The 22,394-nt window shown below is 33.3% G+C and overlaps 3 protein-coding genes and 1 pseudogene across 3 annotated transcripts; 1 reads left to right on the top strand and 3 right to left on the bottom strand.

Moving 5' to 3' along the window:
- Positions 1–2,060: 2,060 nt before the first annotated feature.
- On the bottom strand, positions 2,061–5,601 carry LOC18047232 (immune-associated nucleotide-binding protein 9). Its single transcript, XM_006441501.2, has 5 exons — positions 5,363–5,601; positions 4,996–5,273; positions 3,643–3,795; positions 3,420–3,554; positions 2,061–2,356 (listed from the first exon to the last, which is right to left on the bottom strand). Exons 1-5 carry the CDS (start codon positions 5,592–5,594, stop codon positions 2,096–2,098), a joined length of 1,059 nt encoding a protein of 352 aa, XP_006441564.1. The 5' UTR covers positions 5,595–5,601; the 3' UTR covers positions 2,061–2,095.
- A 2,040-nt stretch (positions 5,602–7,641) lies between these two features.
- On the bottom strand, positions 7,642–10,868 carry LOC112099652 (annotated as a pseudogene).
- A 3,426-nt stretch (positions 10,869–14,294) lies between these two features.
- Positions 14,295–18,100, bottom strand: LOC18047231 (immune-associated nucleotide-binding protein 9). Its single transcript, XM_006441500.1, has 5 exons — positions 17,869–18,100; positions 17,501–17,778; positions 15,847–16,011; positions 15,622–15,756; positions 14,295–14,525 (listed from the first exon to the last, which is right to left on the bottom strand). The coding sequence occupies exons 1-5, from the start codon at positions 18,098–18,100 to the stop codon at positions 14,295–14,297; spliced, it is 1,041 nt and encodes a 346-aa protein (XP_006441563.1).
- A 2,502-nt stretch (positions 18,101–20,602) lies between these two features.
- LOC18047229 (agamous-like MADS-box protein AGL11) lies at positions 20,603–22,356 on the top strand. Its single transcript, XM_024187078.1, has 7 exons — positions 20,603–20,629; positions 20,757–20,851; positions 21,469–21,531; positions 21,653–21,752; positions 21,939–21,964; positions 22,056–22,120; positions 22,199–22,356. Exons 1-7 carry the CDS (start codon positions 20,603–20,605, stop codon positions 22,354–22,356), a joined length of 534 nt encoding a protein of 177 aa, XP_024042846.1.
- Positions 22,357–22,394: the final 38 nt, after the last annotated feature.

Genomic DNA, 22,394 nt, shown 5'->3' with positions numbered 1-22,394 from the left:
AAATTTTCCCTTTTTAGAGTAAACAATTTAATTTTGAAATTTTTTTTCTTTTGAGAAGAGTCACTTTTTATCGAGAAGTTTTGGGGTGCGATGTATCATTTTTAAAAGGGACTTGATTAATATAACTCTGATAATTGATCATTCAGTAGGAAGAAAAGAAGTTGAGCTATCCGGTAAGTTAGTTATTTTTAGATGAATTTGATGAATAGAACCTGCTGTTCATAGTGTGTGTCTTTGTGTGTGTATAAATGTATGTAGTTTGAGCTGTAAAATAAATAAATTCTGGCACTGTTACTGAGATCAATGCTCGGGTAAGTAATTCACTAATTTAAGCTATAAATTCAGGCGTTGCTAGGAATATATATTATTATGAAAAGGTGAAAAAAAAAAAACAGGTTATTATCATTTATTACCACATGGCTAGCATTGAAATATAAAGTTCCCAATAAAAATTTAACTTCTCCCATTACATGCGACCCATGGAAACAGTACTATCAGCAGGAGTCAGCAAAGCTGCGGCAGCAAATTCAAATGTCACTGAATTCTAACAGGTATTTTCAATTATTTCATCAACAACTATTTTCATATTAAGCATAGTTAATTAATTTTGCCAAAATATACAATTTCAATTGAATTTTCGATTGGTTATCTCACTTTTGACTCTTCATATAGGCATCTGATGAGTGATTCTCTGAGTTCTTTAACTGTAAAGGAGCTTAAGCAACTGGAGAACAGGCTTGAGTGGCGCATCACTAGGATCAGGTCCCGGAAGGTAATTAATTAATTGCATTATGCATGCACGAAATCGACCGAAACAAATAATTGAATTTGAGAAATACACAATTGTTTTACAATAATACATTGCAAAAACTTTATCGATATACGTTCAGTATATGTAACTTATGTCATTTTGAAAATAATTTGTTGCAATTTATGTCAGTCTGTGCAACAGCATGAAATGCTGCTACCTGCAATTGAGTTCTTGCAGAAATGGGTAATAATTAAAATTCATTAAATCCTGTTTAGCCATTTTTTCGTTTTCTTCCAAGGTTTTATGGAAATCTTTAATATTTTCATTTTCATAGGAGGTTGAGCTGGCAAATGAAAGCGTGTGTCTCCGATCAAAGGTATGCAAATCAGTCCATGGTATGTATAATGCATTTTTTCTCGCCCTCTTCCAAAATTTCAGCACGTTATTAAAATTACATTGTTTCTGAAACTCAGATAGCATAAATGGAGAACAAGCAAACATGGTGACTGGGCAAGAGCTGAATGCAATTCATGCATTAGCTTCTCGGATTTTCTTCAGTCCTCCTATCATCAAGGGTGGTGGCACTGCTTACTCTCACCCGGACAAGAAGATACTCCATCTCAGGTAATTAATTCTCCCATCGCATTTCATTTCTACACACTCGTGTTGCGCGTGCATTAATGTTTTCTCCCATTTGCAGATAAGCTAGATGCTGGAGATCAAGCTTGTGGCATCTCAGTGCGGGATCTATGATAAGACTACATTATCCACTGAATGTGTGTGCTACTTGATACCTATTTTTGAAACCAGAAATATATGAAACTGGATGAGTTTATGTGTAACCTAATTACTTACGCTGACTTATCATTGGCATCTTCTCTTTGGGAGACCAGTTATTATGCTGAAACTTAATATCTATAAAACTTTCAAAACTGAGGCTGTGTGATGTCGAAGGATTTGCATTATGAGCTAGTTGAACTATGGTGTGTATCAGAGAAGGGTCATAGGCTTGGTGGTTTTATTGCAAGTCTTTCGGATATTAGGATTACTCTGTTAGTCGGTTTGAATTTTTGGGAAAGTCATGATTGTTAGAAGGGCACATTTTGGGTAGTATCTGCTACAAATGTGAAAACAATATAGCGTTCGTTAAGAGCTCAATGAGGAGAAAAGGAATTAGATCTCTTCGGATCCACCGTGTAAGAAAAGATTCTAGACGCCTCCATAAATGAAACTTCATTTCATGTCAATACCGCTTTTTCATATAGTACTATCCTAAGACCGCACTCGAGATTGGACTGTGAACATTTACATAGCAGAAGATATAAGCGTCTGGACTGCGAACATTTACATAATGGCACACCACCCATCAGATGTGCTAGAGGGCTTCGGCGGAGGACTTTCAGGTGGCCTAGGGGGCTCCCGCGGAGGATTTTCAGATGGCTTAGGGAGTTCCGCAGTCTCCTTCTCAATATTTCGAGATTGAATTTCGTCTTTTAACTTCATTTCAGCTAATTGTGCTACCTCTTCTGCCCTTAATCGAGCAGCTTGCTCCTTTGCCAATTGCTGTTCGAGCCTAGTTGTTGTCTCTTTGAGCCCAGACTCAACCTATCAAAAAAGCATCAATATTAGTCAGAAAACATGCCACTAGGCCCTAGAGTAGCAGCACAATACAAAAAAATTGGGTATTGGTAATATAGAACTCCAACTTAAGAGAAGAAAATTCTTAAGTATCAATTTAGTTTAATTCAATTGCAAAGCGGGTTGCTAAGTTCACCATACTCGGCAACTCTTTATGACCAATCAATTCCACTCTCAATCATTGATAAATGGTAGAAACAAAAGCTTAAAAAAATAAACACATAAATCCAAAATATAAAGTGTTAAAGAATCTGCTAACTTTTTCATTTTGCCATACTCCAGGATTGTCGAGAATAAAACTTATAAGCACCTCAGACATATAATCATTACACAGAATGTTACAGGAAATCCAGATTATTGTTGAATAGGATCTGGCTTAATGCCGAATCATTCTATTGCCTTGCAATAAATTAAAACTGTGGAAAGGAAAATCAAAACTACGCAGCCATTTGATTAGGTTTCACGTGCGTAACTATATTTTCATAAAAACTTATTGTGAATGTGGCTATTCTATTTTTAACAAAATTAAAATATGACATAGCCTGCTCGTAACATTTCAATTGTTCCCACAGTATTACAAGAAATGTTCTCATGATTGATGACTAAACAAGTGCAGAATCCACCTTAGTGTAAGTCATGATTAGTAAACCACCTACAGCTACTACCATAGAATAACCTACTTAATTTCATCAACAAAAAACAGAGCAGGACCGTCAAACAATCTTCAAGGTAAGAACAGCATGTTACGGCCTTCAAAACATAATGAGTGAACAAATAATAACAGATTTGTCCACATCAACTAGCAAGATAAGGCCTCTTTTCATATGGCAATCTCCAACAATCTAGGGGTATGGACAGAGCGGCAGTCTTTACCACCTCCAAGTCTAACAATTTAGAATATCGTTACAGGTACCTGCACGCTTTATAGGCATTTTTTAATTACACAGTTTGAGAAATGATTACCCGATTTGATAGATGAACACATATGCATGTCATATTTTGATGCCAAAACATGGAGCATAAAAAATACCATCTCAGCCATTCGTTTGATTCGATCTTCATATGATTCCTGCATCTGGCCCATCAGCTTTGAAATTTCTCGTTTTGAATATTCCTTGAGAGAATCAACCTCAGCTTTTTTATCACGGAGTTCAGTAGCCCCTCTCTGAGTAGAAAAAAAGAAAAAGAGATATTGTCATGACATATTCAGAAAGAAGCAGCACAGAAGTCTATCCCGATAGTAATGAAGTCACCTTCAACTCGTCCGTATATGGCTGCCCACCATTCTGCACGATCACAGAGTTAACCAGAGAAAGAAGCTGCCGAACCTGCTCGGTTCTCTTGGCCTCATCCTTGGTCTTGTTATCAAAAAGCACGCACCTATTATCACATAGTTGAAGGATTTCCTAAAATAATGGGAAAATTATCAGGAATAAAGCAAATGTTAGCTCCTTTCGGTAAGCATTGATGAACCAATCAAACACTTGTAGTCTCTAAAAGTTTGAGGATATTAAGCTGACAAAATTTGTTTTTATTGTGATCGTTAGTACTTAATATCAGGCATCCTCAAAAACTATTCAATAATCAATTCCATTCTCCTTATGGTTTGACCACTTACATAACCTCTTACGTCCATCAAATTTAAAAGTCTTAAAAGGTGATCAGCATTCCATATAACATAAGTAGTAGTAGTAGGAATAATAATAATAATAATAAGTACAATAAGTAAAACGAAGTTCCCTTTAACTGTAAAATAACCCGATTTTGTTAATTGCAAAGCTACAACTTGAAGGGGTCTTTATTTTCATTTTTGTTATTTTTCTTCCCACTCCTCATAGGTTGAATCAAGTATGCAGTAAAATAGAAGAACTTGATATAAATCTTTCTCAAGTTAAAAAATTTTAGGAACCAAAATCATCAAGTAAATTCTGAAAATAAGAGATTTGCATGTTGAAAATGAAAAAAGATCTCACATTGAAATTTTAGACACCAATTCTGAGCCGAGAATCCACAGGAACTTTTAAGAGAATTTTAAATCTTGTAAAGTTAGTCTTCATATTTTGTTCAAACAACGCCGAATAAAATGGACCTGTATAGCAAGTCACATTCTCTTTGGGCCACTTTTAAAATCTTAAAAATACGTAAATTTTGAGCGTATAAATCAAAGAGGTACATATTTTAAGAAACAAACAAATGAACACACCTTAATAGAATAAGAACCAAGATTAAATAGCAGAGGAAATCAAAGAATACAAATACGAAAAGCAAAAATGTTTAGCGAATGAATGAATGATATCTCATTCGAAGACAATAACGTATAAGTAAAATTAAGTAACGCCAGCAGAAAATTACCAACCACCTCTCCGGCCAATCCCGCATGGCAGAAGAAAACCATTCAGGAAATGAAGCACCATTGAAAATGGAACTTTAAGACGGCTGGCCTACTATAAACCTATCTAGTATTTTCAGCATGCATTTATTCATATTAACCTTCCAATAGTCCAACCGTAAAGGAGTCTAAAACTTCACAAAAGAACCAGCCAAAGACAACTTGATCAAAATGACTGATGAAATTATCGAACACTATAAAGAGTTTAGAAACAAACCTTTAAAGGCTTTGGACACTCATGACCCAAATAATCTTCTAACGTTTCGTCATTATCTTCAAGTTCATCCCCTCCAGTGAAAACAACAATCATATAGTCAAAAAAAATTTTCCCGAACAAGTTCGGCAAACGGTGTACTGCAGTTTCTTCCTCTTGAGAAAAACGGTTTGTAACGGAGAAAACTACAAGGAATGCATGGATGCCATCCTTGGCCATACTGAGACATTTGACAATTTCCTTGCCGACAAACTCAGAGCCAGCAGACAAATCAAAAAGTCCTGCAATGGCTCGTAACATCAATCTACTTACCATCACAACATCAACAAGCATGGAATGGAATATCTAGGAACCAACATTAGCAAATTACCGGGGGTATCAATGACATTAACAACTTGGCCATCTTTGAGCACGGTTGTCTTCATTTCACAAGTTTTAGTAACACCAGACGAGCCAGCACTCGCCTTGAAGGCTGTTCTTCCGAGAATACTATTGCCCGTCGCACTTTTGCCATTGCCAGTACGGCCAAGTAAAACCACAGTGCGCTCCCCATTAGATGGAGAAGTAGGCTTCCAATCGCCATCAACCACTCTTTCTCCCATCCTAAAAAAAAATTTAATTTACCTGCAATGCATTTACAACATCAAACCACTTTCACTCCATTAAAACTTATATTTGTTATTACTTTAAATATTATCCAACCGAACATGAATAAATTCATAAAAATATATTAAAAATAAAAATCATTCAGACCCCGACCATATAGTTAAATTTATAATCATAATAAAATATGATGAATTGCTATATAATCAAGCACGGAATCTAAACAACATCAGTTAATTAATTAATTATGCATATGTATAATTTAATTTAATTATGCTTGTTTCACGAAATTATTGAAAAGAAAAACGACGACGATTAATTATGCATAGTGGCGGACCCAGACACTTAAATTAGGGAGATTAGTTCAAAACATTTTATTTAATTTGGGGTTTTTTTTAATGTTCACACGAATACATTTTAAATCTCATAAACTCAAATTTTATTATTTTCTTTTAAATTTTAAATAATAATAGTAATAAACTTTTTATTTTAAATGCATGAACGTATCATTTGTCTAAGTAATTTTCAAAAACTATTTATAAAAAGAAACAAAATAATGTGGCTACTGGGATTTAAACCAGGACTTTAAAACCATCAAATAGTACTCTTATTATTGAACTATAAGTCTTTTGTTACATAAAATATGTGTCCAAATTTTTTTATTTAATTCTTTTAGAAGGGGCGTGTGGTACATTTAAAAGAAAAATTAATGGCCCAAAAGGGGCTGAAGCCCCTCTTGAGCCTTAATTGGGTCGCCCATGATTATGCATTACATCCGATAAAATTTACAAACCGAGGTAAAGAAAATCGAGTCTACAACAAACAAAAAAACCAGAAATTGAGATTGAGAGGAAAATGCGAGGGCAATTTGGAGAAAGAAAACTATGAAAACAAACTGTGAGATGATGCGATGAACTAAGATTTTACTTACTTGCAAAGAGAGGAGAACTAAAAAGATTGCATTGCGTATGAAGAGATGAGAAAGGATAAGAGACTTGATTTAAATTGTAGGATTTAAGGTATGAAATTTATAAATTGAGTAATGAATGTAATAGAAAGTTAAGAAGTAAAGGATGTAAGAGAGTTTAAATAGAAAGTTAAGAAATAAAAGATGTAAGAGAGTTTCAATAGAAAGTTGGAATGTAGAAAAGAATCTAAAAGAGTTTGAAGAAAAGAATATAAGATAGTTTAAATAGAAAGTTGAGAAGTAAAGAATATAAAAGAGTTTAAATAGAAAGTTGAGAAGAAAAGAATCTAAAAGAGGAATGAACATACAATTTCCCTCTTTTGCCTTTCATTATTTCGTCACTTTTATTATTAAGGAAGTTGTTAATTTTTTTCTATTAGAACTAATATATATCACTTATTTATTACTAGTTTTATAATATAAAAAATTCATTTAATTTATAATAATTATGAATAAAAATTTATTTAAAATAAAAATTATACTATAAAATTATACTAATAAAAAATTATTGTGCATTATAAAAGCAATACTAAAGCAATTAATATATATTGATTTGAATAAAGGAGAGCTAACAATTTCCCATTATTAATATTATTGATAATCTTTCTTTATTAAATCAGCATATTCATACTACATAGGGGCTTTTTGGTCATTTTATACGTCAAGGCCCCTAAAGGCATCTCCAATGCTTTAACACCATTTTGATGTAACACCAAAAATGTGCTTTTTTCTCACCAAATTATTATTTCATCTCCAACCCATTTGCACCAAATTTTATACCAAAAAGAATATTCTTCTTTTTCTTCTTTTAATTATCAAGAATTAATTCAATTAACACAATAAATATTACTATTAATATAGATAATTAAGTACTAAGTAATTTTATATCGATTAACAAAAAAAAATATAGAAAATTATTAAATTTGCCTTTAATTAACTAAATTAGTGTATTATGAAAATTAAACATTACATTAATATAGAAAAATAAAATAACAATAATAATACTCTAGTTATTCGAATTATTAAATTCATCCCATAAATGATTAATTAGTGCATTTCGGAGTGCAATGTGAGCCTCTTTATCCTTGATTTTTTTTGTGTCGAGCAATAAATTCTTGAAATCTAGTATTCTCATCTGCCCTCATATCAACTGTTGGTATTGGTGCTTGCATCCAATCATTAATTGTTGCTTTAATATTACGTTCATCTTCGATTATCATATTGTGCATAATAATGCAAGCAATCATTAATTCAAGTAACACAGTTTGTTCCAAAAAGCGTGATGGTCCACCAACAATTGCCAAACGTGATTGAGGGCTTCCAAAGGCACGTTATACATCTTTTCTGACATGGTTCTTGTTTCATGGCAAATAATTTTTTTATGACCACGTGGATCATGGATAGTTTGTACAAGAGTAGACCATTTTGGGTAGAAATCATCAGCTAAATAATAACTCATATTATATTTGTTCCCTTTAATAACATAATGAGCAGGAAGAGCAATACCTGAAGCGAGGTTGGCAAAAAGATAGGATGCCTCCAACACATTAATATCATTATTTGAACCAGACAAACCAAAATGTGCATGCCATATCCAAATATCATAATCAGCTACAGCCTCCAAAATAATAGTTGGGGTTCCACTACGACTATCATATTGTCCGGCCCAAGCTGTTGGACAATTTTTCCACTTCCAGTGCATGCAATTTAGGCTGCCTAACATTCCTGGAAAACCACGTTCTTTACCAACATGGAGTAGCCTAGCGACCTCATTAGCGTTAGGTGATCTAAGATATTGCTCTGCAAAAACTTCCACAATTACACGACAGAACCTCTTCAAACTTTCAATTGTTGTAGACTCTCCAATTTTAATATACTCATCAAAAGCATCTGCTAGCATGTCATATGCCAACATTCTAAATACGGCAGTGATATTTTGAAGACTAGATAACCCAAGTCTGCCAACGACATCCCTTCGCTACATAAAATAGTTGTCATGACCTTGCACGGCGTTAGTAATACGATTGAATAAACTTCGAGACATTCTGAAGGCAAAAGGAAAAAGGAAAGTCGAAGATCAAAATTCACTAGTTATTGATACTATTAAAGAAGACCATCGATGACATTATGAAATTCTCAAAAAAGGCAATGAAGATAGGCAACAAAATTATCAAATTCAAATTATACGAGCCCAAAATGAGAAAAAAAAATTGGAGATGGTCACATATCGTGAAGAAAACAAAATTTTACTTCAAGATTTAAATTCGATAAGTGATTCGAGCTCACGTTAATATTTTCAAAATGAACAAATTAAGATTTTGCAAAAAAAGTCTCCGCAAGGCCAAGCATCTCAAAATACTTCCAATAATATTGGCCAATATTTTGATGATATTGGAAGATCTAATAATGATCTCCCATATTATTAAGTAATTGTTCTAATTTATGCTAGTAGTAGTAGCATTTTTAATTTGTGTTAATTTAATTTTGTATTTTTAACTTTGTAATATGTAATCTAGTAATTAATGTTATTGGCATTATATTTTCATTATTAATTTTTGTGTTGAATATTTTTTATTTAAAATATTAGTATAATATTCAAAAATTAAAAATAAAATTAAAATAATAAAAATAAATTAAAATATTATATAAAATAGGACATATATGTAAATAAGAAAAAGTAATAAAGATAATTTGGACTTTTTTCCCTAGCACCAAATGAATAGAATTGCACCATATTTCGTGCAATACTATTCAAACATCATTTTGGTGTTGGTTTTGGTGTTACATTGGAGAAGCATTTTATACAAAAAATAATGTAAAAGGTGATTTGTTGTTAGTTTTGGTGTCACATTGGAGATGGCCTAAACTCCCCATAAGTAAATACGAAGGGAAATGAGGAATGTCAATTGCCCTTTGCCCCAGGCAACGAAAAATGAATCTTGTTAGTGCTCAAAGGCCTCTCCAGAGGAAAACACAACGGTTATGTGTGTCTAAAACTTTCCAATAAACAATATTCCAATTTCATTCTCAACCCAAATTGAAAATTAGGGTACAAAGTAATCAAAACTCTTTTTCAATTTTTCGAATTCAATACAGTCGGAACAAATTGAATGCAATGAAATGACGGAGCCATTGCAGAGAACCAAAGTAGTGATTTGTCATTTGCCTCTTTCCCTCTCTCAAAATGACCTTTTAGCCCTTTTCCACGATCACTTCAACGACGGTTACAATTGGTTCCGCATTCGCCCGGAAATTTAGGATGTGTTTGAGTTTGCTGAGTTGTTGAATGGACATGTGTTTGTTAATGAAAATGGTAATTTTGCTTACCCTTTTGCTTTTACTTATCAATCTTAATTTGGTATGAATGTGTTTATGTTGTTTCAAATGAAAATGGCACTTTCTGTTTGGTTAATTCTATGTGTTATTGGATTCTCGATTAGGGGCTCAGTTTAAGGCTATTGTTGAATATGTTCCATCTCAACGTGTTCCCAAGCCTTGTTCTAGAAAAGGTAGCCTTGAAGGCACCATTTTTAAAGGTAATTGAAACGATCCGCCTCGAATTCTCAGGCCGAGTCTATTTAATATCGATTGATCAAATTAATAATAATTCTGATATCTAAGAATTCTACCAAAAATACGACAAAGTCTCCTATATAATTATGACATCCCCAAATCTACAATTTATACAATTAACACTCCCAAAAAATAATACAATATTTAATCAACCTCCACAACCAACTTGCTCAATTTAAATACCAGTATCCTTCAAACATATAATGTTAAGAATACAATAGTTTATCCTTAATCACAAATAAGTAATAAACTATCCAATTCAAAATGTCCCAACAAAACATTTATGATTCCTAACACCATCACGTGGCCATAATTTCAATCTAACTATCGTTACTGGGTCACTGATGTACCTGCAAATCTCTTGTGGGGGGAGAGGGAATATAATAAAATAAAGTGAGTATAAAACTCAGTAAGCTCAGTGAGTGAATAATAGTTTTTGAAAAAATAAATTTATTTAAAATGATTTAATCTTTTCCAAATTAATTTCATCAAAATATCATAAGAACTTACATAAACTTATTTAATTCAAATCATGCACTGAAATAACAATATTGCATAAATCTGCATATAATCAATGAAATCATAGCACTTATAATATCAAATACTTAATACCAAAAACTATCACTAAACAAGTAACCAGGGGAATAATCTCATCATATCCAGACCTCAACGGACAGGCAATCAAGTAACCATCATGCCCCAAAGCTACAACAGATAGACTGGAAAATGCCATCTCATATCTCATATATCTCAACATATGTATCTCTGTAATCATCATACTGCATACATAAGCCCCCAACAGGCAAAAGCGCCCAAACACACAGCCCAAAGCCTCTATGTGTGTTCAGACGAGCCTCAAAGACCTCTCATCTCATATCATCTATATCATTGTATTCATCTCATATTATATGTATCTCTGTATCTGAAGGGGAAGGGTACTGTCCAATGATTTTCCAAACAACATTTTATACACATGTACATAAACATATAATCACATTTGAAATCTCATTTCCTTTTTATTCAATATATCTCAAATCCACTCAATTCTAATATCATGCATTTTCTAAAAAATGATAATAAAATCATTAATCAAACTCATTTTCAATAATAATAAATATCAGCATGTAGAATAAAATTTAATTTTCTAGAAAATCATTAAATCGAAGTATCAAATACTTATTATCAAAATATGTTGTACTATATGGTAAAATTAGAATATAATATGAAAATAAATTTTGTATATTCCACTCACAGTGATAATATCCAAACTCGGTACCATAAACGTCCGCAGATTGATTCTCGCTCGCGGGTCCTCCTAATTAAATAAACAACATAATTATTATTTGTATCATGAAGTACGACTAACAGTATGAAATAAAGCTCAAAACCAAACTCCTGGATGCATAAAATTTCAAAATTACCCTTATGTCCAAAAATTACCAAAATGCCCCTGACACCGAAATTTACCGAATTACCATCGAAATCATAATTTATCGAATCATCCTTAACATCTTAAATTACCAAATTGTCCTCAATTCGGATAACAAAATTAATCACAAGTTTTAAATTTACGAAATTATCCTCAAATTGCGAAATTACCATAATGCCGTTAATAATTTAAATTATCGAATTACCCTCGGAACTCTCAAATTACTTCACTGCCCTAATCTAAAATTACCAAATTATCCACCGATTCCACAAATTACAAATTCCCCCTAAAGTCTTATTAAATTACCGAAATGCCCCCACCGGTCAACGGTGACTGGAATTCAGCCAACGGTGACGGCGGTGACCTTACGCGCACGGCAATGGTGGCGGATCGTGCTCCCAAAGCTGTGAGCTTTCTAGCGGTCGTTCACGGCCAAAACGGAAGTTTCGGGCAGCAACGTTGGCCGGAAATAAAAGCTGGTGATGTGAAGAATCGAACGCAACCGGTGGTGCAACCTAATTCTGGCGAGATTGACGGCGACGAAAATGGGTTGAGCCGCGGTCTTTCAAGTTTCGATCACCGGCGTTCTGGCTGTTTTCCAGCGACGATGACAGGGGGATATGACCGACGTCACTCAAGCTTCAGATCAGTACCAAGCTTGACCGAAACGGTGGCTGTAAACGAGAGTCGGATCCGGGTCGGTCTCGTGGGTCGGGTCGGGCTAAACGGGTCAATTTCTCTCTCTCTCCTTCTCTCTCGCGTGCCCCTCTCTCTTTCCTCTTTTGGAAATTAGTTCCCTCCTTTCCATTTATAGAAATTAATTTTTTTTTTAAAGATTACTACTAATTAAGCTAATGCCGGACCCGTGTTGAAATAAAATCCAACTACATGGCCATTGAATCGTGTTTGAATTGTCTCAATTTTATGTCATGACAAATTTAAAAATAATATCGAAAGAGAAAAATTAAATAATACACTTAATGAGGAAAATTAAAGTGCATATGTTATAATAATTCTTTTTATTTTAAAAAAAAACTTAGGGCACTTTTGGAGTTGAAGTGATGTGGCTTTTACTGTACACTTAAGCTGCTAAATTTCAAAGTTAAGTAAAAGCACAGCAATTAGAAGAATACCTTAGTTTTCTTTATCTTCTTATTGTTTTTAGAAGTACTGCAGTAATAAGCCATATTTGGTTTTGATGTGGATAATAAAGACCCGGATTATTTGGTGTTCCTGAAGGTTATTGGTAAACTTGCTGAGAATCTACCAAGTGCAGAAATTCAGTTGGAAAGAAAAGAAGCTGAGCTATCTGGTCAGTTAGTTATTTTGAGATGAATTTGATGAATATAACTTGCTGTTCTTAGTGTGTGTGTGCATAAATGTACGCAATTTAAGCTACAGAATTAATAAATTCTGGCACTGCTACTGAGATCAATGCTCAGGTAAGTAATTCATTAATTTAAACTATAAATTCAGGCTTTGCTAGGAACATATATTATTATGAAAAGGTGAAAAAAAAAAGAAAAAAAAAACCAACTAATTACCATTTGTTACCAAATAGCTAGCATTGAAATATAAAGTTCCTAACAAAAAATTAACTTTTCCCATTACATGTGACCCATGAAAACGGTACTATCAGCAGGAATCAGTGAAGCTGCAGTAGCAAATTCAAATGTTACAGAATTCTAACAAGTATTTTCAATTATTTCATCAACAATCATTTTCATATTAAGCATAGTTAATTAATTATGCCAAAATATACAATTTCAATTGAATTTTCAATTGGTTATCTCACTCTTGACTCTTCATATAGGCATTTGATGCGTGATTCTCTGAGTTCTTTAACTGTAAAGGAGCTTAAGCAACTGGAGAACAGGCTTGAGTGAGGCATCACGAGGATCAGGTCCAAGAAGGTAATTAATTAATTTCATTATGCATACAAAAAATAATTGAATTTGAGCAATACACCATTGTTTTGCAACAATACATTGCATAAACTTTATCGTGTTGCGCGTGCATCAATGTTTTCTCCCCTTTGCTGGTAAGCTAGATGCTGGAGATCAAGCTTGTGGCATCTCAGTACGAGATCTACGATCAGACTATCATTATCTACTGAATGTGTGTGCTACTTGATACCTATTTTTGAATCAGCAATATATGAAACTGGATGAGTTTATGTGTAATCTAATTACTTACGCTGACTTATCATTGGCATCTTCTCTTTGGGAGACCAGTTATTATGCTGAAACTTACATCTATAAAACTTACAAAACTGAGGCTGTATGATGTCGAAGGATTTGCATTATGTATAAGGTAAATATAGATTGTGTCATATATGCATAAATAAATATTGTACTTGATAAACCTAGACCATGAGCTAGTTGAAGTATGGTGTGAATCAAAGAAGGGTCATAGGCTTGGTGGTTTTATTGCAAGTCTCTTGGATGTTAGGTTTGCTCTGTTAGTCCGTTTGAATTTTTGGGAAAGTCATGATTATTAGAAGGGCACATTTTGGGTTGTATCTGCTACAAATGTGGAAACAATATAGCGTTCGTTTAGAGCTCAATGAGGAGAAAAGGAATCAGATCTCTTTGAATCCACCGTGTAAGAAAAGATTCTAGACGGCTCCATAAAAGAAACTTCATTTGATGTCAATACGGTTTTTCCATTGTGCCTGCAGGTGACTAGGTCAAAGAATGGCACAATAAGAAAATATACTTTAGGTGATTTTCACGCCGATGGCACATTGTGCCTGCAGGTGACTAGGTCAAAAACTGGCACAATCCCCATTATAAGGTTTCTTAGGGCGCTCCGCAGTCTCCTTCTCAGCACTCCCAGCTTGAATTTCATCGACTTCATTTGAGCTAATTGTGCAACCTCTTCTGCCCTTAACCGAGCTGCTTGCTCCTCTGCCAATTGCTGTTCGAGCCTAGTTGTTGTCTCTTTGAGCTCAGACTCAACCTATCAAAAAAGCATCAATATCAGTCAGAAAACATACTACTAAGCCCTAGAGTAGCATCATAATACAAATAAAAAAAAAAAAAAAAGGTATTGGTATTATAAAACTCCAACTTCAGAGAAGCAAATTCTTGAGTATTAATTTAGTTTAATCCAATTGCAAAGGGAGTTGCTAAGTTCACCATACTCGGCGAAACATTCTTACTTCAATCAATTCCAAACTCTCAATCATTGATAAATGGTAGAAACAAAAGCTTAAAAAAATCAACACATAAATTCAAAACATAAAGTATTAAAGAATCTACTAACTTTTTAATTTTGCCATACTCCAAGAATGTGAAGACTAAAACTTATTAGCACCTCAGACATATAGTCATTACACAGAATGTTACAGCAAATTCAGATTCTTGTTGAATAGGAACAGGCTTAATTCCGAATCATTGTATTGCCTTGCTATAAATTAAAACTGTGGAAAGGAAAATCGAAACTATGCAGCCATTTGATTAGGTTCCACGTGCCTAACTATATTTTCATGAAAACTTATTTTGAATGTGGCTATTTTGTTTTTAACAAAATTAGAATATGTCATAATCTAAATTGTTCCCACAGATTCAGGCAAGAAAACATTATCCACAGTTTTACAAGAAATGTTCTCATGATTGATGACTAAACAAGTGCAGAATCCATTCCTAAGTGCAAGTCATGATAAGTAAACCGCCTATAGCTACTATCATAGAATAACCCACTTAATTTCATCAACAAACAAAACAGAGCAGGACGGTCAAACAATGTTCAAGTTAAGAACAGCACGTTACAGCCTTCAAAACGCAATCAGTGAACAGATAATAACAGATAGGTCCACATCAACTAGCAAGATAAAGCCTCTTTTCAGATGGCAATCTCCAGCAATCTAGGGGTAAGGACAGAGCGGCAGTCTTTATCACCTCCAAATCTAACAATTTAGAATATCATTACAGGTACCTGCACGCTTTGTAGGCATTTTTTTAATTACACAGTTTTAGAAATGATTACCCGATCTGAGAGATGAACACATATGCATGTCATATTTTGATGCCAAAACAAGGAGTATAAAAACTACCATCTCAGTAATTCGTTTGATTTGATCTTCATATGATTCCTGCATCTGGCCCATTAGCTTTGAAATTTCTTGTTTTGAATATTCCTTGAGAGAATCAACCTCAGCTTGTTGATCACGGAGTTCAGTAGCCCCTCTCTGAATAGAAAAAAAAAGAAAAAGAGATATTGTCATGACATATTCAGAAAGAAGCAGCACAGAAGTCAATCGCGACAGTAATGAAGTCACCTTCAACTCAGCAAGGAGCTCGTCCGTATATGGCTGCCCACCATTCTGCACGATCACAGAGTTAACCAGAGAAAGAAGCTTCCCAACCTGCTCAGTTCTCTTGGCCTCATCCTTGGTCTTGTTATCAAAAAGCACGCACCTATTATCACATAGTTGAAGGATTTCCTAAAATAATGGAAAAATGATCAGGAATAAAGCAAATATTAGCTCATTTCGTAAGCATTGATGAACCAATCAAACACTTGTAGTCTCTAAAAGTTTGAGGATATTAAGCTGACAAAATTTGTTTTTATTGTGATCGTAAGCACTTAATATCAGGCCTCCTCAGAAACTATTTAATAATCAATTCCATTCTCCTTATGGTTTGACCACTTACATAACCTCTTACGTCCATCAAATTTAAAGACCTTAAAAGGTGATCAGCATTCCATATAACAAAATAATAATAATAATAATAATAATAATCATCTGCATATATTCCCGTGAAAAGTATTGACTCAATCAAAATTAGTGGCTACAAAGCAGTAGCTGCCTCTTCACTCGGCAAATTCTTACATTATAGAACAAAGCATGAAAGGCTGTATTATTGTGATCAAAGCTCAAAACTGCCAAAATGCAAGATCACATTTTCTGTGGCATCTACATAGTTGACCTAATTGTGGCATCTACAATTGATTCCTTCAAACTACAAAAATTGGTACAATAAGTAAAACAAAGTTCCCTTAAAATAACCCGATTTTGTTAATTGCAGAGCTAGAACTTGAAGGGGTCTTTATTTTCTTTTTTGTTATTTTTCTTCCCACTCATAGGTTAAATCAAGTATGCAGTAAAATAGAAGAACTTGATATAAATCTTTCTCAAGTTAAAAAATTTTAGAAACCAAATTCATCAAGTACATTCTGAAAATAAGAGATTTGCATGTTGAAACTGAAAAAAGATCTCACATTGAAATTTTATTCAACAATTCTGAGGCTAGAATCCACAGGAATTTGTAAGAGAATTTTAAATCTTGTAAAGTTAGTCTTGATATTTTATTCAAACAACGCCGAATAAAATGGACCTCACGTAAAAAAAAAAGAGGTACATTTTTTTTTTTTTTGACCACGAGGTATCCTGGAAAGAGCCCCAACTGTGGGAAACACTTTTAAGCCCATACCACAACCCAGACTAGAAGTCTCCGCTCGAACCGAGAGGCACAGGTTCTCCCAACAAAAGAACATATTTTAAGAAACAAACAAATGAACACACGTTAATAGAATAAGAACCAAGATTAAATAGCAGAGGAAATCAAAGAATACAAATAAGAAAAGCATAAATGCTTAGCAAATGAATGAATGACATCTCATTCAGAGGCATTAAAATATAACTAAAATTAAGTAATGCCAGCAGAAAATTACCAACCAATCACCTCTCCGGCATATCCCGCATGGCAGAAGAAAACCATTCAGGAAATGAAGCCCTATTGAAAATGGAATTTTAAGACGGCTGGACTACTATACACCTATCAAGTATTTTCAGCATGCATATATTCATATTAAACTTCCAATGGTCCAACCGTAAAGGAGTCTAAAACTTCACAAAAGAACCAACCAAAGACAACTTGATCAAAATGACTAATGAAATTATCGAACACTGTTGCAGTTCAGAAACGAACCTTTAAAGGCTTTGGACACTCATGACCCAAATAATCTTCTAATGTTTTCTCATTATCTTCAAGATAATCCCCTCCAGTGAAAACAACAATCATATAGTCAAAAATTTTTTTCCCGAACAAGGTCGGCAAACGGTGTACTGCAGCTTCTTCCTCTTGAGAAAAACGGTTTCGAGCAGAGAAAACTACAAGGACTGCATGGATCCCACCCTTGGCCAAACCAATACATTTGACAATTTCCTTGCCGACAAACTCAGAGCCAGCGGAAGAATCAAAAAGCCCTGCAATGGCTCATAACATCAATCTACTTGCCACCACAACATCAACAAGCATGGAAATGGAATATCTAGACACCAACATTAGTAAATTACCGGGGGTATCAATGACATTAACAACTTGGCCATCTTTGAGCACGGTTGTCTTCATTTCACAAGTTATAGTAACACCAGACGAGCCAGCACTCGCCTTGAAGGCTTTTCTTCCGAGAATACTATTGCCCGTCGCACTTTTGCCATTGCCAGTACGGCCAAGTAAAACCACAGTACGCTCCCCAATAGATGGAGAAGTAGGCTTCCAATCGCCATCAATCACTCTTTCTCCCATCCTAAAAAAAATTTCAATTTACCTGCAATGCATTTACAGTATCAAACCACTTCACATTGAATTCACTTTTTATCGTTAAACAATAAGAAAGAAAATTTAGTTACCATACCCTAACAATTTCACTCCATTAAAACTTATATTTGTTATTACTTTAAATATTATCCAACCGAACATGAATAAATTCATTAAAAATAATTTAAAATAAAAATCATTCGGACCCTGACGATATAGTTAAATTTATAATCTTAATAAAAATATGATGCATTGATATATAATCAAGCTCAGAATCTAAACAGCATCAGTTAATTAATTAATTATGCTAATATATAATTTAATTTAATTATGCATGTTTTATGAAATTATTGAAAAAAAATGACGATGATCAATTATGCATAGTGGCGGACCCAAACACTTCAATTAGGGGGGCTTAATTCAAAACTTTTATTTAATTTGGGCTTTTTTTAAATGTTCACACCATACATTTTAAGTCTCATAAACTCAAATTTCATTACTTTCTTTTAAATTCTAAATAATAATAGTAACAAATTATTTATTTCAAAGGCATGAAAGTATCATTTTTCCGAGTAGTTTTCATAAAATATTAAAAAAACAAACTAATGTGGCGATTGGGATTTGAATCAGGACTTTAAAACCATCAAATAAACTCTTACCATTGAACAATATGTCTTTTGTTATATGAAAAATGTGTCTAAATTTTTTTTATTTAATTCTTTTAAAAAGGGCTTGAGGTACATTTAAAAGAAAAATTAATGGCTACCCCTCATGGGCCTTAATTGGGTCGCCCATGATTATGCAGTACATCCGATAAAATTTACAAACCAAGGTAAAGAAAATAGAGTCTATAATCAAAAGAAAAAACTAAAAATTGAGATTGAGAGGAAAAGGCAAGGGCAATTTGGAGAAAGCAAAGTATGAAAACAAACAGTGAGATGATGCAATGAACTGATATTTTACTTACTTGCAAAGAGAGGAGGCCTAAAAAGATTGCGTTGCGTACGAAGAGATGAGAAAGGGGAAGAGACTTGACTTAAATTTTAGGATTTAAGGTATGAAAATTATAAATTGAATAATGAATGTAATAGAAAGTTTAAATAGAAAGTTGAGAAGTAAAGGATGTAAGAGAGTTTAAATAGAAAGTTGAGAAGTAAAGAATCTAAAAGAGTTTGAAGAAAAGAATTTGAAAGAGTTTAAATAGAAAGTTGAGAAGTAAAGAATGTAAAAAAATTTAAATAAAAAGTTGAGAAGAAAAGAATTTAAAAGGGTTTAAATAGAAAGTTGAGAAGAAAAGAATCTAAAAGATGAATGAACATGTAATTTCTCTCTTTTGCATTTCATTATTTTGTTACTTTTATTATTAAGGAGGTTGTTAATTTTTTTTTTCTAGTGGAACTAATATATATCACTTATTTCTTACTAATTTTATAATATCTAAAAACTCTTCCGTCCCCAAAAAATTTAAACAAAAAAGGGCAAATGAGTAATTTTCTTAATAACTTATCTTGGAGCTATAATATATGCATTGATTATAAGAAAAATATTTTAAAGTAACAAAAAGTACAAGAAAATATTTTATAATTAAATTTTATTTATAATGACGCATATATTTTTATTTTTAGTATTTAAATTTTTATTTTAATTTGTATTTGTATTATTCATTTAATTTATAATAAATATGAATAAAAATTTATTTAAAAATGAAAATGAAAATAATATAAAACTATATTATTAAATATTATTAAATATTTTAAAAATACTAAAATAATTAGTATATGTTGATTTGAATAGAGGAATATCCATGACATTCCTAGACTCCCCAAAAGTAATATGAAGGGAAGTAGGGAATATCAATTGATGTTGCCCCAGGTAAGGAAATATGAATCTCGTTAACTTTTCGACACGTGATACCCGCTTAGGGAACGCCCACACGACGACGTTTCCCAAGGGTAAATCTCCCGTTTGTGAGTGTTCAAGGGTAAATCTCCCGTTTGTGAGTGTTCAGAGGCCCCTCTGGAGGAAAACACAACGATTACGTGCATCTAAAACTTTCCAATAAACAACATTCCAATTTCGTTCTCAACCCAAATAAAAAATTAGGGTACAAAATAATCAAAACTCTTTTTTGATTTTCGATTTCAATACAATTGGAACAAATTGAATGCGATGAAATGAAGGAGCCATTGCAAAGAACCAAAGTATTGATTCGTCATTTGCCTCCTTCCCTCTCTCAAAATGACCTTTTAGCCCTTTTCCACGATCACTTCAATGACTGTTACAATTGGTTCTACTTTTGCCCTGGAAAATTTAGTTTTTTTTAAAAAATTTTTTAAATTTTTTATAATTGATTGATTTTTGGGTTTTTTTTAAAAAAAATTATTTTAACTTGGATTTTATTTTTTTAACAGTTACAAGCATCAGAGGCATTCACGAGCATATGAAGAATGAAGAAGCCTGCGGATGTGTTTGAGTTTGCGGAGTTGTTGAATGGACATTTGTTTGTTAATGAAAAGGGTAATTTTGCTTACACTTTTACCTTTACTTATCAATCTTAATTTGGTAAGAATGAGTTTATGTTGTTTTAAATCAAAAGGGCACTTTCTTTTTGGTTGATTAGATGTGTTATTGGTTTCTCGATTAGTTGCTCAGTTTAAGGCTGTTGTTGGATATGTTCCATCTCAACGTGTTCCCAAGCCTTGTTCTAGAAAGGATAGCCGTGAAGGCACCATTTTTAAAGGTATTTTTTTTGTTTAAAAAAAAAAACTTAGGATACTTTTGAGGTTGAAATGTTGTGACTTTTCTCGTACACTTAAGCTGCTAAATTTCAAAGTTACCTTAATTTTCTTTATCTTCTTATTGTTTTTAGAAGTACTGTAGCAATAGCTGTATTTGGTTTTGATGTGGACAATAAAGACCCCGATTATCTGGAGTTCCTGAAGGTTATTGCTAAACCTGCAGAGAATCTACCAAGTTCAGAAATTCAGTTGGAAAGAAAAGAAGCTGAGCTATCTGGTTAGTTAGTTATTTGTAGATGAATTTGATGAATATAACCTGCTGTTCTTAGCGTGTGTGTATGTATGTGTGTGTGTTGCGTGTGTGCGTGTGTGTGTGTAAATGTATGTAATTTAAGCTATAAAATAAATAAATTCTGGCACTGTTACTGAGATCAATGCTCGGGTAAGTAATTCATTAATTTAAGCTACAAATTCAGGCTTTGCTAGGAATATATATTATTATGAAAAGGTGAAAAAAAAAACCAACTAATTATCATTTATTACCACATAGCTAGCATTGAAATATAAAGTTCCCAATAAAAATTTAACTTCTCCCGTTACATGTGACCCATGAAAACGGTACTATCAGCAGGAATCGGTGAAGCTGCGGCAGCAAATTCAAATGTCACTGAATTCTAACAGGTATTTTCAATTATTTCATCAACAATTATTTTCATATTAAGTGTCGTTAATTAATTATTCCAAAATATACAATTTCAATTAAATTTTCAATTGGTTCTCTCACTCTTGACTCTTCATATAGGCATTTGATGGGTGATTCTCTGAGTTCTTTAACTGTAAAGGAGCTTAAGCAACTGGAGAACAGGCTTGAGCGAGGCATCACTAGGATCAGGTTCAAGAAGGTAATTAATTAATTGCATTATGCATACAAAAATTAATTGAATTTGAGCAATACACCATTGTTTTGCAACAATACATTGCATAAACTTCATCGATATACATTCAATATATGTAATTTATGTCATTTTGAAAATAATTTGTTGCTTTGTGCGTTTCCTGTTTTGTGCAACAGCATGAAATGCCGCTAGCTGAAATTGAGTTCTTGCAGAAAAGGGTAATAATTAAAATTCATTAAATCCTGTTTAGCCTTTTTTTCGTTTTCTTCAAAGCTTTTATGGAACTCTTTAACATTTTCATTTTCATAGGAGATTGAGCTGGAAAATGAAAGCGTATGTCTCCGATCAAAGGTATGCAAATCAGTCCGTTGTATGTATAATGCATTTTTTCTCGCCCTCTTCCAAAATTTCAGCACGTTATTAAAATTTCATTGTTTCTCAAACTCATATAGCAGAAATGGAGAGGTTTCAGCAAGCAAACACGGTGACTGGGCAAGAGCTGAATGCAATCCATGCATTAGCTTCTCGGAATTTCTTCAGTCCTGCTATCATCGAGGGTGGTGGCACTGCTTACTCTCACCCGGACAAGAAGATACTCTATCTCAGGTAATTAATTCTCCCATCACATTTCATTTCTACACACTCGTG

Source organism: Citrus clementina, unplaced genomic scaffold (assembly GCF_000493195.1).
Source record: "Citrus clementina cultivar Clemenules unplaced genomic scaffold, Citrus_clementina_v1.0 scaffold_3, whole genome shotgun sequence".
In the NCBI taxonomy this organism is placed as follows: domain Eukaryota; kingdom Viridiplantae; phylum Streptophyta; class Magnoliopsida; order Sapindales; family Rutaceae; genus Citrus; species Citrus x clementina.
This window is presented reverse-complemented; position numbering and strand designations above follow the sequence as displayed.